Raw genomic sequence first — 14,825 nt, 5'->3', positions numbered from 1 at the left:
GATTTTAAAACGTTGTTATAATTAGATTCATTTTGCTGGCCCGCCGCCGGACACAATCGCAGATGATTAACGAAGTGAACATATTGCTCAATACAGTAGCATGTGTGTAATATGAAAAAAGACCTTCTATGGAAACGTAAACGCAATTCCCATAATATACGTTCGTCTTGTAGATGTTCCAAATAGCAGAATGGCGTTTCAGACAGAATAGACTGCTGTTTATTTGTCGAAGAAAATGCAACCAGGAAAACAACACGCGAACCGCTGGGGGAAACTAAAGCAATTCCTGTTTACTTTATCGCTCCTCCGTTGGTATTGTTTGGGACTGCATCGCTTTCCAAGTAGTGGTATTTGGGGTAACACAATTGTAGAAACATTCCAAAAATATCTGGCAGTCACAATTTTTAGACGTGTTCCGTACGGGTTTGTCGAACGGGCGTAACAATTAACACGAAAACGTCACATGATTGCATTGAACCGGGGAATGATAATTCGGATTGAATGATTTGAAGTCAAGGGGTTAATCTGCAGCGACATCTATTGGGCGATAGTGCAAACTAGTGAGATAGTGTTGAATGAGATTCACTATTTTGCGGTTAGACGTATTTTTTCAAGCTAGAAATCTAGGTACGTCAATATAACCAATGCCGGTTCCAAAGGATCATACTTTTAGAGCATCGAGGAATAGTAAGGAATGCATATTCTTAAGGGACTGGGGGTGGTTATTCTATAGACATGGCATTATGGGTTCGATTGCATAATTCACAAATAAACCCCCCTCCCCTCCCGTAGCAAGGTCTGTGACAGTCCGATTTCGATCCGGCACTATTAAGTATCGGAAACTAATGTAGGCCAGCATGTCGTGTATATCATTATGTCAAAAGAAGTATACTACGCAGAATGCGACACACCTATTAGTGACCTATAGCCGAAAACGTTTTTTGTTTTGGTTCGACTTGTCTTAAAGATTCCAATACTGCATTCTTCACAATACACCATGAATAATCGTCTTCCAGAATCGCCGAGTCTTAAGGGTCGGCGCGTCGAGCACAATCTATCTTATCACATTGTAGCTTTCCCTGTTCCACCTTAATCTACCCATAAGACTGTCATCTTTTCGTTTTACGCTGGCATCGCTAGCTTGACATCGGCACACACATCGGCATGGCACACCATCACAAATTTACAACAGGGTGATCGTGAATGCTACCGCAACATCGAGAGGTATGCACTATTGCTTCTCCTATTGCTAACTTGCCACCCAGCAGTAATTTCAAGTCCCAGTGTGTGTGTGCGGTTGTGAGAATGTGTGATGAAATACGTGTGAAGTAGTGTGGTATATCGCCTGCACTTATGGCAGGTTCTCCCAGGGGCGGCATCAGCTCATTAATACCCTTAGGTGAATTGAATCATCAACGGGCAAGCTAGTGCAGCATTTCACGCGTGCCGCATACACAGGGTGGTGGCAGCCCTGGTGGGAAGGATATGCTAATCTGTAGCAAGTCGTCCGCCTCCACACCTTATATTTCAGTTCAATCCATCACTAGACGTGCTTGGAATGGGATGCATTTTAGAATATATTTTTTCAATTGTTTCTATTTAGTTAGCTGAAGTTTAAAGATCGAAAATCCGGTCCACAAAATAATTTGTTTTATTGTTGAAGGATGCCATCAGCATGTTTCCCCCGGTATACTGCAGAACCCAAGTGACGTTTCATTGAATGTGCAAAACTACTGTACTGTTTTGCAATATTTTGATACGATTCAATATACTGTAGTTTCTTTTCGGAATCAGGAACACATCCTCCAAACACACCCATACAGCATTTTGTTTGCGCTTACTGAAGTTCTCAAGTTTTCTACACACATGCTTATCACCCTGTAACCGTCAAGTACTGTTGTTAGTATGTGAATGGAATGTTTTTGCCGCTCGGGCATGGCGGTCGACGGTCAGCTTTGTTTATATTTCTGCTCCCTCCCCGTAGTAATAGTGGTGGCATAGGCGAGATAGTACACATTATGATCTCTATGTGATCGACGATGACGCGGCCCGTGTGTCCGTGTAGGGTGGAAGAAGGCGTCAAGAGCAAAGCGCAACAAATCGTAAATGCACCAGCGTACCGCTTCATTCAGACAATTTCCCTGTGCCGATACTGTCGTGTTCTGGCCCTTGGTGTAACGTAAATCGCGCGCGCACTCGCAGTCCAACAATCGTTGGTGCAGTTTTTGGGTGTATAACACCGCGTATTCTCATTGTGACGCATGTCAGTGGAACTAAGTTAGCTCGACGGTGGTGTAAAGTGGACCCTTTCGCTTGCGTGTTTCAGTGATCGTTGTTGTTTATTGATTATTGTGAATAAAAAGGCCTTTTAATCCACCCATCGCAGACAGCAGCGGCATTGTTTGGTTTTTATGCCCAGCATCCATCCATCGTGGGCAGTGTGCTGTATCGTTTAATTGCAACGCAAATAGCATTGATGAAGTTCACGGACACTGCTGCACATGGTAAAGATCAGTTAGTCTTTGTATATCTGCACGGTTGATACTGCAGCTAGAATCGAGTGAATAATACACATCTCGCTGTGCATGATAACACATGCGTAGGTGATAACCGTGTGTAGGTAGCCATAATTTATGACAAGTGCATTGCTGGCCAAGTGGCCTGCGAGAAGACTTAGCCAACTGACGGTAAAAAATTGTGTGCAATTGAGTGCCCGCAGCTCCTCCAATCACCACCAGCTGCAAGCGACGTACCGGTACAAACAGTACTCGATGTTACTTGGTCTTAGATACGACGAGAAACGCTTATTGTTATCGTGGTTGTGTGCGCATAATCTGGAAAGCGTAAGCATGTCTACTCCACCGGTCCGTAGAATAACCATCGGTGGCGTTCCATCGAAAATCGTCAGCATCCCAAGGCGCATCTCATTAAGGTAAATGGCAATAAACAATCACCGCATGTACCGGTGACCGCTCTAGGAAGGATCAAAACGTCTTTTTTGAAAGATAGAATGCTCTGCAGATTTTTAGCGAATTAAACGTACTCAATCGTGCCTACGCTTGTGGACTTGATGCAGCAATGCAGATATACTGAATAGAAAAAAAAACATCTAAAATGCCCTGAATGTAAGATTTGCAAGGTGAAACTGCTACAAAACCAGGATTTCTGACTTGAGTGACTCATGCCAAGGGGAATTTCGATCGTTCAGTATGAATCCTCAAGTTTATTTATTTTCGTCGAAGTGCATGATGTAGAAATTTGCATCCCACATTCCTGCAGCAGCGGCTTGGTGGAAGATTAATCATTGTTCTGTTTTGGATGCTTTTCTATGACGAGGTTTAATGACCATTGGGGGTTTTTCTACGATAATCTCTTCTGCATTGGCACTCGGGGAAGTGTGAAATCTTTAAACATTCGTTGATAAACTTCCCACCAGCGTTGGTGCTGTGTGATACAGCGCTAGCTATGGTTCTTATGAAAGATATTCTTAATGTGTGTCAGAATAAGCAGTTTAGTGTTCGGCACTACAACTTTCAGAACAACCTCAGGCCTCAAAACGTTCAATTTAATTCAATCATCTTTCGCTGTCTCCATTGGCCCGGTGTGCAGCGTGATGATGAGGCCTCATTGTCCATCGTCTAATTTGCCCGTAGGTAGGACGGCGACAGACAACGAGCGGCACGATTTTTACCCTGTTCTCGGGCAAACGAGACAGGCAGGAGGAAGAAAGGCAACCACCGTACATGTTGACGCGGTGCCCGACCTAACTGCCAGAGGATGATAACAAGTCGGCTAAAAATAGTGTATAATCCGTTGATGTGTTGGTCCACCACTTATTGCACTAACGAGCTAAAAGCAGTGTGTTTCCTCTCGATCTCTCGAACACTGGCTCGCGAACGGACAAACGGTTGGTGGGCATCTTCGCGCTCTTCTTCGCGCTCTTTGAACCGAATATAAATCCTCAATCACGTTTCCCTCCCTTCTCATTCCACCCGATCTCGCGGTATGAAGGCATTTCGTTGTTGACAAGCGCGCCACTGCCCCTCCAGGGGACGGTTCTCTCGATTTTTCGCTCTTGCCTGCCTGCTTAGTGATAGATCATGCCCCTTGAGACGAGAGAAAGAGAGAGGGAAAAAGAGAGAGAGAGAGAGAGAGAGAGAGAGAGAGAGAGATACAGCCATGACCAGAGAGAAAGAGGGAAATAGCTTGAGGAACGTAGCGTTGGCGGTTTACTGTTTGTTTGAAAAGCGATCGAATGATCATCGGCCGGCAATGATGTGCCGTTCATCAACGTCGTCATCAGTGAGACTCGCAGTGCAAAGAGAGTTCCTCATATAGCCCTAAGAACGGCGTTGGTCATCGTCGTGTAGTTCGAAGCAAGTGGGATGGCGCGGAGAAGGGTTGAAGATCGTCTAGGATCGCTAGGTTTTGGCGGGTTGATGTGTGTGGCGAATGCATGACGACGGTACGACACTGGTGTTTGTGCACTTGTCGATACGACATGCGAAACGACACGACGACGCAAGCATTTACAGCAGTCGCGCACCAATCAGACGTTGGGTAAAGGGGCGCCCGACAGTGTGTCGTTGGTGCCGTTTGCATGCACGCGAGATATTCCTCACAACAGGTTGCCGTTATTGTTGTGCACAGAAAAGGAATGGCACTTGAGAAAGGCGCAACAAATCAGTAAAACAGAACAACAAATTAAAGCAAACTCGCGAGTTTTTGTACGCGCGACACTACGGGGTGTGACTAAAGAGGTGCTGCCGATGCCGCCTGGCCGATACGTCCGACCGCTCGCGTCCATATGTTGTTCGTTTGATGATCTATCCGTCCGCCACGCAAAAAGCGCTGGACAGAAGTTGCAAGTGCACGTGCTTGAAAACATCAGCGTTAGTGTGCGACGGCTCCACACCCACCTAAGCCAACGCACACTCACACACATAAAGTGGTGATACCTTCACCAGTCCCCGTCCCATCCCTCCGTCCTAACCGATATAGTGAATCCTTGTTTGGCGCTATCGCCTCATCGCTGAAGCTTCCTTTGCTCTCTGCCCTCAAAATTTTTGCTTTACGTAACGAACGACAACGACGCATTTTGCGGTGTAGAACAGTATCTTGCTGTGTGTAAATATCTGCGTTGTGGTTGTGTTCTATCGATTTGGCATCATTTTGTTGCCGCTTTCATGGTGTCGTATATTTCACAAAAATGGCACACGTATGGAGCAAGTCTAGCAGAAGAAATCAACTCAACACGTGTGCAGATGAGCAGACGACAACGCTTAGCCCTGGGTAGGTGTGACTCTGAAAACACTCTGCATGATCACGCTGTTGCATGTACCATGTTTGAATTTGATTTGTTCTTCCTCTTTGTAAATCTCGCTCACCCAATATAAGTCCGCTCAACTCACGAACGAGCAGTGACTGTGTCATTTCACATCATATAGAAAACAAATCGGATAGCTGAACGGTGTCAAGCTGAATTTTGTTGCCCATTTTCCGTTGCCTCGAGTTTTGGCAAACAAGCCAGACAGCTGGCACAGTGTTTGACCGTGCTATGGTGCTAAAATTGGCTACGGAATCTCGCAAGTGTATAACAGCAGTAGCATAGACAAACTTTCTTGCAGCCCATGTTCGACGAATGTGTATAACAGACGTGATAGCGCCAACAGATGGCGCTAACTGCGTACGAGAGACAGAAATGGTTCGCTCTTTGCGTCCGGCGTTAGATGAAATGTTTGCTAAACTAATATTGGTTTAATGTTTTGTGCAACCGGCGATGATGTTATCTTAAGTTATTCAAGCGTACTCTAATTTCGTTTATATTCGAACCGAGAAAATAAACTGTAAAGTGCACATTTCCATATAAATCACCACAACAAATTCATCAACTATCGACGTCAAGATGACTCGATTACATGATAAGAATATACCTAGTTGCTTTTTATTCGTGCGCACAGGTATCCGTCGCAAACTACACATGCCAGCACTCTGTTAGCATCTTAATAATGACATAACCGTATCTCGCATGAGATCACCTCGATTCAATTTGGTCATTTTCTACGCTTTTGACAAACAAACCGAAAAGGGGATATGACCGCAGCCCAAAATTGTGGTATTATGCTAACAACATGAGAGTTTGTTTACTGTTTTCATGGAATATCGAACCGAACAACAAACGCGTCATGAAATCAACAAATGCGTAAACATTCTTGTATAGAGTTTAGCCTACATGATACAGATGTCCTTACAAGAAATTTTAATTTTATTTCTCGCCCCATTTCAGTTATTCAACGAGCTTGAATTAATTTATATGCATTTATCAAAAAGATCACCAATCAGCCAAGTATAACAGTAGCTCTCCAACCAATAGTAAACCCTTCAATGCACCAAGACCCGTTGTGCATCGTTAAATCTAATGTTTGCACTGAATCACTGAATTCATGAGATTACAAAAACCATGTTGTCATACACGTGCATGTAACATGTGTTGCTGGTTGTGCTATTAGCAAAACAAGCACCTACTAACCATCGACCCCACTACTATTGCTGGTGTTTATCCGCGGCAGTAGTAAAGCTCATGAACTGTTGCCGATCGTGACTGATTTGTACGAAGTGATAAGCTAGCGTGCCAACCTGTGGTTCGGGGTTTAGAATTGCTCTGTTATACAAGAGAGTTTGGCTCTGCTAGCCGCAGATAGGTTTCTAGTCACGTAGCTCATTAAACGTCTATAGAAAGTGACTGGTGTATTTGTTCACGGGACGCAAGCTCATCATTACACTAAACAAATCCTCCACCAGCATCGGTGTAAACCTGCAGTCAGTCAACATTGTTTCTAATCGCTTACGGCTTCTGAATGACAACGTTGTTATGTGTTTGTATGTTTTTTTATGGAATGCTTTCTTCATCGCAAATTTTAAAGAATTATTGAATGCTGTTCGCTTCTTTGATTTATGCTGAATGGATTATACATTGCTGCTTTGTTGTAGATGCATTCCTGAATGGAGCATGGTTTGCGGTATCTAGTTAGACATATTGTGCTTTGCTGACTGCTTCATGGCGCATATCATCGTTGCATTCATACACATATACTCGTGCTCGGTGTTTGGTTGCATTCTTGTGCTTGTTCCTGCTTTAATAATGGGACGTACCACATGTTATGTCCTCTGCTGCTGATTTGTAACTCGCTGCTCTTTGACTTCACGATTCGCGCGCTCCGCACACCATTCACAGCGTTCACTTACCGTTTGTTTTGTCGTCCAACTCGTACGACTGTGCTGACACCATCATCAAACTGCATGTACGTCCATGCGGCTCGAGGAAACAAATCATCGCAAAATCGCCTACCTTCCCACTTTTGATAGTTGCGATGCGTTTTTTGGCGATGTTGTTTTGAATGTTTCTTGAATGATTATTTCGTTGTCTATAGCAGCAGCGGACTGCAGCCGCAACAGCAGTCGTACCAACTGCAGCCTATGCCATCTGCGCAGCAACTGCAGCAGGCGCAGCAGCAGCAGCAGCAGCAGCTACAGCAGCAGCGACAGTTCATTGTAAATCCTTTTTCCGATGCAAACTTATCGAATGAAAGCTTCCAGAATGCTTCAGCAGACAGGGGTACCATGTTGCCCAAATTACACCCACAAATCGCTCAGCAGCCGCATCAGATGCAGCAGCTGCAGCAACCGTTCCAACAGTATCATACCCCGCTGTATCACGATAATGCAGAGAAGCTGTCGAAAGCGTACTCACTGCCACCGTCCATGGGTGCCGCGGCAAAGGAATCGCTTCGAAAGGATCTTGCTCAAAGTCGCCTAGAACAGCAGCAACAGCAGCATGCACGAAAATTTCAACCTGTTGCACGCGCTTTTATTGTCCCGAGCAGCACGCCAGGAACCACTAACAACGCTCCGAGTATGACGAACATAGCAAATCAAGGAAATGGAAGCAATATCTACACCGACATTGCACTGGGGAAAACCATTCAAACACTCATGAAACCTACGCCAATACTAGCGACGGCTGTGGCTAATCGCTTGACCGGCGGTTCGTTGACCCGTTCGATCGGTGCCCTTGGGCCATGCCGAGAGTTGCCAGAAGGAGGCACTGCTGGAGCACAGGAAGCGGCTGGCTACTGTCGAGCCGCCAGCAGCCTGCTGGGAAATTTCACCGGCAGCAACAGCGTGAGTGCGTGCACGGTAACGCATCCGCATCGGTGTGTGCAAGACTTGATCAAGGAGGAAATCGGTGCCAATCGTCTGAGTAAAGCGGGTAGCATGATAAATATGAGCACCGATTCGGAACTGTTTGCTGCTAGCGGTTCGCTGTCACATCCTGCATCGGGACGCTCGAGTCCGGCATTCATGCATGGATCAACGCCGGTCGGTAGTCCGCCACGATTTGTAAATACCCTAGGTCCTGCGTACGGTGCCGGTGGAGGAAGTGCCCGTGTTAGCAGAGCTGCCTCACCCTCTGTTCTTCATGCAAGCCCTGGCGGAGAACACGCAAGGTTTGAACATTTTTCGAGTGTCTCTCTAAATTTATCTCTAAAACCAACAGACATAATTCAATCCGGCCTTGCCATTGTCCTAACGATTCATTCGTTCCCGGCGAATCTTTCAATCGATTTGGTTTGGAAAGATTGTGCCACAAATATCCCCCTATCGAAGCGTGCCGGCTAATATGTCCTCTGCTTTGTTTTTCGACAGATTTCGAAAACTTATTGTGATATCGTTTAATCTCACGTGAAATCGCGTGTGCACCCAGAAAACGTTCTTCTATTGTAACACAAACTGTCCGCTTACCGACATTATAGTTAACCGTTGTACCCCATCGTATTGGAGCTACTAATTTGTGTTTCTATTATTTGTTTTTCCCTCGCAAACTACTAACACCTTGCAAACACGCCACTATATATACAAGTTATATTTTGCACACACGGATGCACATAGTGATGCTAGAACCATGTTACGGGCGTACAAGTCTTACCTTGAATCTAATTGTACCGTTCTTAAATAGTTTTCTTTCTGTAGCTAATTTGATCGTTATGGCTGTTATTGTTGTTGAATATCATTTCAGTTATTATGTTTTAATTTTATCGTTTTGTTTCGAATGCAACGCAAAAGTTTATTTCTTTCCTAAAAGAAAGATGACTTTGCTCTCTCAAAGATGAAATGGGGGGCCTCGACATGATGAAACATCTTCAATTCCTCGAAACAATTGTTAATTTTATTTCCTTTTCTCTCGTTGCAGGTCAGTATCGGTTTTATTGTTGTAATGTCTTAAAAATACGTAACGTCATGTGTATTAATGCGTAGGTATTAAGGTAACAACAGGTATGCTCGAATGTAGTTACACTGTCATGCATTAAAATAATCCGCCACCGTAAGTGTAAGTATATTACAACACATCTTAAGCGCCAAACAGCTGGCTCCTGCGAAAGAGTTACAAGATGTTGTGCTGCTCTATTTTAGAGAATGTTCAGCTCAATACTTTTCTCTCTTCCATAACCTTCTTATTTTGACGTTGACATGCGAACACTTTCATACTCAACTTTAAACATACCGTCCACAAATCGCCATGCTAATATAATTAGTACTAATCAAATTATCAGCTACCGAACTTGACTGACTGAAGTGTGAATGCGGTGTGTCGGAATCGGTTTAGAGAAACCTACCGCAACAGCAGACAGTTTGTCGCCAACGGTTGGTTTACTGACCTTACGGTTTTGCGCACTTTTTAGCACATATCTCGATCAGTTTTGAAGGACCATGATGGTCGGATGATCAAAGTGAATCACGTTTTAATTATCATCTCTGTTAGCAAAGTTTAAGACACACACACGTGTGAGGTTTGATTCATATTTGTTTGACAAAACCAAGCTGTACGCGGAAAGCCGTTTAGGTTGACCATATGTATATATTATTTGAATATTATTTACCTTTTATATATAACGATTACATCACGCTTTATTTGTGAGATGACCATTCAACGCCATATGACATTTAATATTTTGAACACAATATTTTTACCATTAAAAAAAACGATTAAGTCTTCATAAAAAGCTTACAGATTCGCTTGAACACATGAAACTTGGTTCAACCTGTATTCTCAAAATGCATGTGTTTGCCAATAAAAAAAGAAAAAAAAACAACATTTTTAGCCGTTGCATGGCTAATCAAACAATAACTGATTTACAAAAAACGCAATTCAGTTCATGATTGCCGATATCAGATCACAAACCGATATTGAAAGGTCATATCGTACCAGCTGATGATGTGTATAGATTTCATACCACTGCAACTCCAAATGTTGCATAACATCCTGCCAAGAAGCCTGTGGGGATGTCTCTCGATCTAGCCACAATGAGTCGTAAGCATATCTAAATGACAACCGTATATACACCATCACCATCTGCTGGGGTATGGCCGGGTAACGCGGTTGAATAGGAAAAAATGCACACGTTTTGTGGCAGCGAGGTTGCTTTCTCGGCTGGCAGAACTAATCGCGCCTCTGCTGCAGCACGTCCAGCAGCTGGTGCGAATGACGCAAACGCAAAATGCTCAACTGCACAAATGAGACGAAAGCGATTGCACAGCATGCGATTATAAGTGGTACTGGTGCTGCAGGTGAAATAGCAATAGGTACTTTTTTTTACCTAACGTAAGCACTCGATGATGGAACCGGCGTTTAGCAACAAATTAGTCGAAACCACTCGTCGTTGTACATACATATACCGTCCGTACGTCCGTAGTGGTACCCCAGTAGAAATGGACTGTGGGGGGGAATCAGGGAAACCGGATTGCAATCAGGCTGAAAGTGAATACAGACAAATCTGAACAAGTTCACAAGAAAAAAGAAGAAAAACAAGGTTCGCAAATAATGCCGGTCGCAGTGATTGCATTGAATAAAAAATCAATCATTTACGCTTATCAAACCGGGGTTGACAGTTGACGGCAACCACAATAACCTGATTGGTGTTGGTTTGTGCTTTTTAAGGAATGTTTTTGTTCTACGTACGTGTTGTGTATGGGGATGAGTGGGATTTGCGTTTGCCTCTTTATCAAAGCGGGGCGTGTGGTCAGTAATTAATTTGCCGCTAAACTCGCACCTGACTACTGTATCAGCATAGGTACATACAAAAACCTCACCAAGCTCAAGGTAGAACAAGGTTTCCTAATTTGCAACTCGCGCTACTAAACCTCACTGATTGTGTGCCGTTTGCATAAATGCTCTAGCTGCACAAAGACGAGGCATTTTCCCAACACATTGACACATGTTGAAGCATACGTAGCATACGTCGTAAAAAAGTGGCGTGATGTTTCATGCAGTCTGTTAGTGCTGCTGCTAACGAAACGGTCGAGTGAATGAAAATTAGTCTTGACCAAACGTAGCACCTCTCGCTAATGTTACTGCGAGTGTGGTACGTTTCGTATGCGGCTACCTCCGCAGGTCGTACCATGGCTGCTTTCATGAGTTGCAAAAAACAAACTCCTCACAAAAAAAGTTTTAAATGAGCCAAAAAAGTAGAACGACACAGTGAAGGCGAAGGAGCGCGCTAATGCTGCAAAATTTGACAAACGGCCTTCGTAATTATTGGAACCATTTGGTGTGTCGAAATCTGCCGCTGGCAACGCCGAGTGATGACTTTGAACCCCAAAACCTTCACCATGTTTCGTGCAGAAATCGCAAAATCCAAATTACAAAAAAGCCACCCATGGCTGTCCTTTGGTTTCTTTTAGATCTTTGTGTGTGTTAACTCGTGTGCAGGGCAGCACAGACCGCCATAGGGCAGACGTATGACGTGAAGTTTTGCGAAGGTCACGTTAGGAAACGATTGATAATTTGCTATTAATATCATTTATCTAATCTACTCTCCCCTCATAGATAGATAGCAGTTGTTGTTTACATGGTCAAATTGGCCTCATGGGCAATATTTCATAGTAGTAGCGCCACTTAAGCACTGGCAATCTTCAAAACGCTGACAAAATCCCGACCCCGAACTGATCCGGGAACTCACACGCGATTTCGTGCTCTCTTTCTAGCCCTAGGTCATGGGTTTCGGTTCTAATGTGCGAAACTTGTGTATGGTGGTGAGTGCCTCCAGAATGCGTTGGTGCGCAGGCCCAGTTGGCAGCAGCAAATCAATAGTGATACAACGGCCAAAGACAAGCCACTGCTTCTTGTTTTTGGTATTTTGTGTGTAAATGCGTCACAAACCGATCCTAGGAGTTTTTTGTTTGTGGTCTTCCCTCGCTCGCTCGCTAGTGCTTAATGTTTTGGGCGCAAAAACAGTTTTTAAATAAGAAAAAGGAGCCAAAACACAAATCTCTGAAGGAGAGGACGAAGGAAAATTGTGATCGCCTACATGGTGGTATTGTGTGGTGAAATAAAATTTGCTGTACCAAGGCCGATAAACGAGTGCCTACAAACATCCTACTTTGCCCGCCAATTTCGCCACATTGCTGGACAATTTTTTGTATTAGTAACAAAAGACAAAAAAACACAATATGTAACTAAAGCCTGCTGCAAATCGCCATCATTAAAATATGGTTCCACTACATTGGTTGTGAAATTGTTTTCTTCTACCTCTCCGCATAGTGGCAAAAGTTGACGCATGAAAAACAGGTTCATTGACTTTTTGGAAAAACGACACAATCTAACCCCGAGCGTGTTCTGATGATATCCAACTAATCTATCATGGGTCTGGTCGGTAGAAGAACGTGCACGTAGAATGAATTATTGAGTGCGATCGTTCACTAGGGCATCGAACGTTAGCTACCATTCAACGACTTTGTTCGGCACCAGTGATAATCGGTCGGGATGTAAATATTGCAAAGAAAACACTGAAAACGGTGCCCGGTTGTGCCATAGAAAGTAGTATGTGGCACAATCGTGTAATTTTTATTTACTTAGAGAAGTACAACTGAACCTACATCAACTATGTGCATCCTCTCCTACACTGCCATTGTGTAACCAGTGCCATAATTTTGTATGCCTGCATTTTTACTTAGGGTAGGTTTCATGCCGTAGTAATCATTGCAAAGAGTATTTTGCAAATATATGTCTCGTCTATTACTGAAATAATTGTTATCAAAATTAAATTACATCTATGTGCGTGTATGTTTAAAGCTCAGAAATAATATTTTGTTTTTTTTTTTTTTTTTTTTTTTAATACACTGTTATCTGCCACATTAGATAAGTTTCTGTTCAGCTGCTTCTTCTATTTTTTGCACTTGTAATTTTTATCGTGATATCGTGCGAAATTATTTAATCTTTTTTGTTATTGGGGTTGAAATATTATTTTGTATTATTAAGTAAACATTATTTGTTGCGAGCCAGGCGTTCAAACTCAACTGAAAGCATTAAAAAATAAACAAAATTAAAATATTTAATCTTGAACAATGCAATAACTGCAAAAGTTGTTGAAAGATATATTAATTCTACAGTATTACTGTTATGTTACGCCTGTACTGAGTAAACATGTTTTATCTTTTCGCGCATGTGTCTACACGTAATTTAGACAATATTTAAAATAGTGATGTTCATAATTACAAGGCTAAAATATCTAACGTTAGTTTTCTTGAACAAAAAACCGTACCTGTAAACCAGCCACAGGGAAAGATCATTAGCTGTTTACAACGCAAAAAAGTTTGATTTAAATTTCCCATTGCCTAGTGCTTCAGCGTTTGTCGATTCCAACGAACGGTAGAAAGAGGAAAGCTTTCGATTAAAAATGTGTGAAAATGGTACACTGGCCTGCTGCGTAGAGTGCGTACCTTATACGGCACGGATGGCGCAACTAACCCGATCGGCGCAGTCGATCGGCTGTTGCTAACACACTTACGCCACCACCGCCACAAGCGGGGTGCGTAAGTATTTGTGTGAGCATACGCACTTTTTCCCTTCCTTTGCGGGTTTGATCGACGAGATGAAATTTAATGTGTTCACATCCGTCCTGTAGCCGCCGTGAAAGACCGGCGGGAGCAAGCACGGGGACGTTGAGAAGAAGTGGTGGCAAGAAGTATCGGATTTAGGTCAGCAGCAACAGCAGACGTGTACACCGTGTTTGGCTGTCTCTCCACTTCGCAACGGAATCCACCACGCTCAGCACAATTTGGCGTAGACGTTCCTTGTTGCCTTTGCCGTTTTTTGCTATCGTCTTAATTTTCATACATCTTCTCTTTCCCAAGCTCGAAGATGAAACCGGCATGGTAAACGACCACTGCGCTAGTGTATGTGCTCGAGAGCGCGCGGTATTGAAGGGTTTAAACTTTTACTTCTTACTTTGCTTGGTTGGCCTTTAACCGTCGAGCTAATGTCATCTCGGACGGCGTTCATGGTGCAGCACAATTTAACCGGCTTAAGATCGCACATTGGTATTCGTTCGAGCATCGATGAGAAGCCGTCTCACTGACTCTCTTTCTCTCTTTTTCTCTTAACCGCTCTTTTTCTTTTGCAAGACTGCTCACACTTTATCCTTGTGGGCACGTCCCATTGCTGTAGTTTGCCTCGTCATCAGCTTACGCATATCTCCCCCCCGGTCGACAACTGAGTTATTCAGCATGCTCGCATGATCTTGAATGAGATCAAGTTTGGTTAGCATTGTACCGTCGTCCTTGAGAACTAAAATAAAACGCTATGCCCATTTTGTAGGGATACTGTTTTGTGCAAAACGTTCCGTTTCAAGTTACTCTATCCAAGATCTGTAAACTCATGTCACTGTTTAGGAGATATCCATCGCATTGAATTGCGTAGTGTAACTATTTACAATTCATTATTAATATTGCCAAGGAAAAGTTTCAGAACGTGTTCTATTTTGATTACG

At 43.4% G+C, this 14,825-nt stretch overlaps 1 protein-coding gene across 8 annotated transcripts in view; it reads left to right on the top strand.

Moving 5' to 3' along the window:
• The window catches only part of LOC120956400 (TSC22 domain family protein 1), a 39,238-nt gene that overhangs the window by 7,952 nt on the left and 16,461 nt on the right, over positions 1–14,825 (top strand). For 7 of the 8 annotated variants that reach the window (XM_040377836.2, XM_040377840.2, XM_040377837.2 and 4 more), the window contains exon 3: positions 7,431–8,507. In XM_040377836.2, the coding sequence (XP_040233770.2) occupies positions 7,431–8,507 (1,077 nt within the window). The remainder of the gene's footprint in view (positions 1–7,430; positions 8,508–14,825) is intronic. The other variant, XM_040377843.2, reaches the window with a different exon arrangement.

This window comes from Anopheles coluzzii, chromosome 3 (assembly GCF_943734685.1).
Source record: "Anopheles coluzzii chromosome 3, AcolN3, whole genome shotgun sequence".
NCBI lineage: Eukaryota > Metazoa > Arthropoda > Insecta > Diptera > Culicidae > Anopheles > Anopheles coluzzii.
This window is presented reverse-complemented; position numbering and strand designations above follow the sequence as displayed.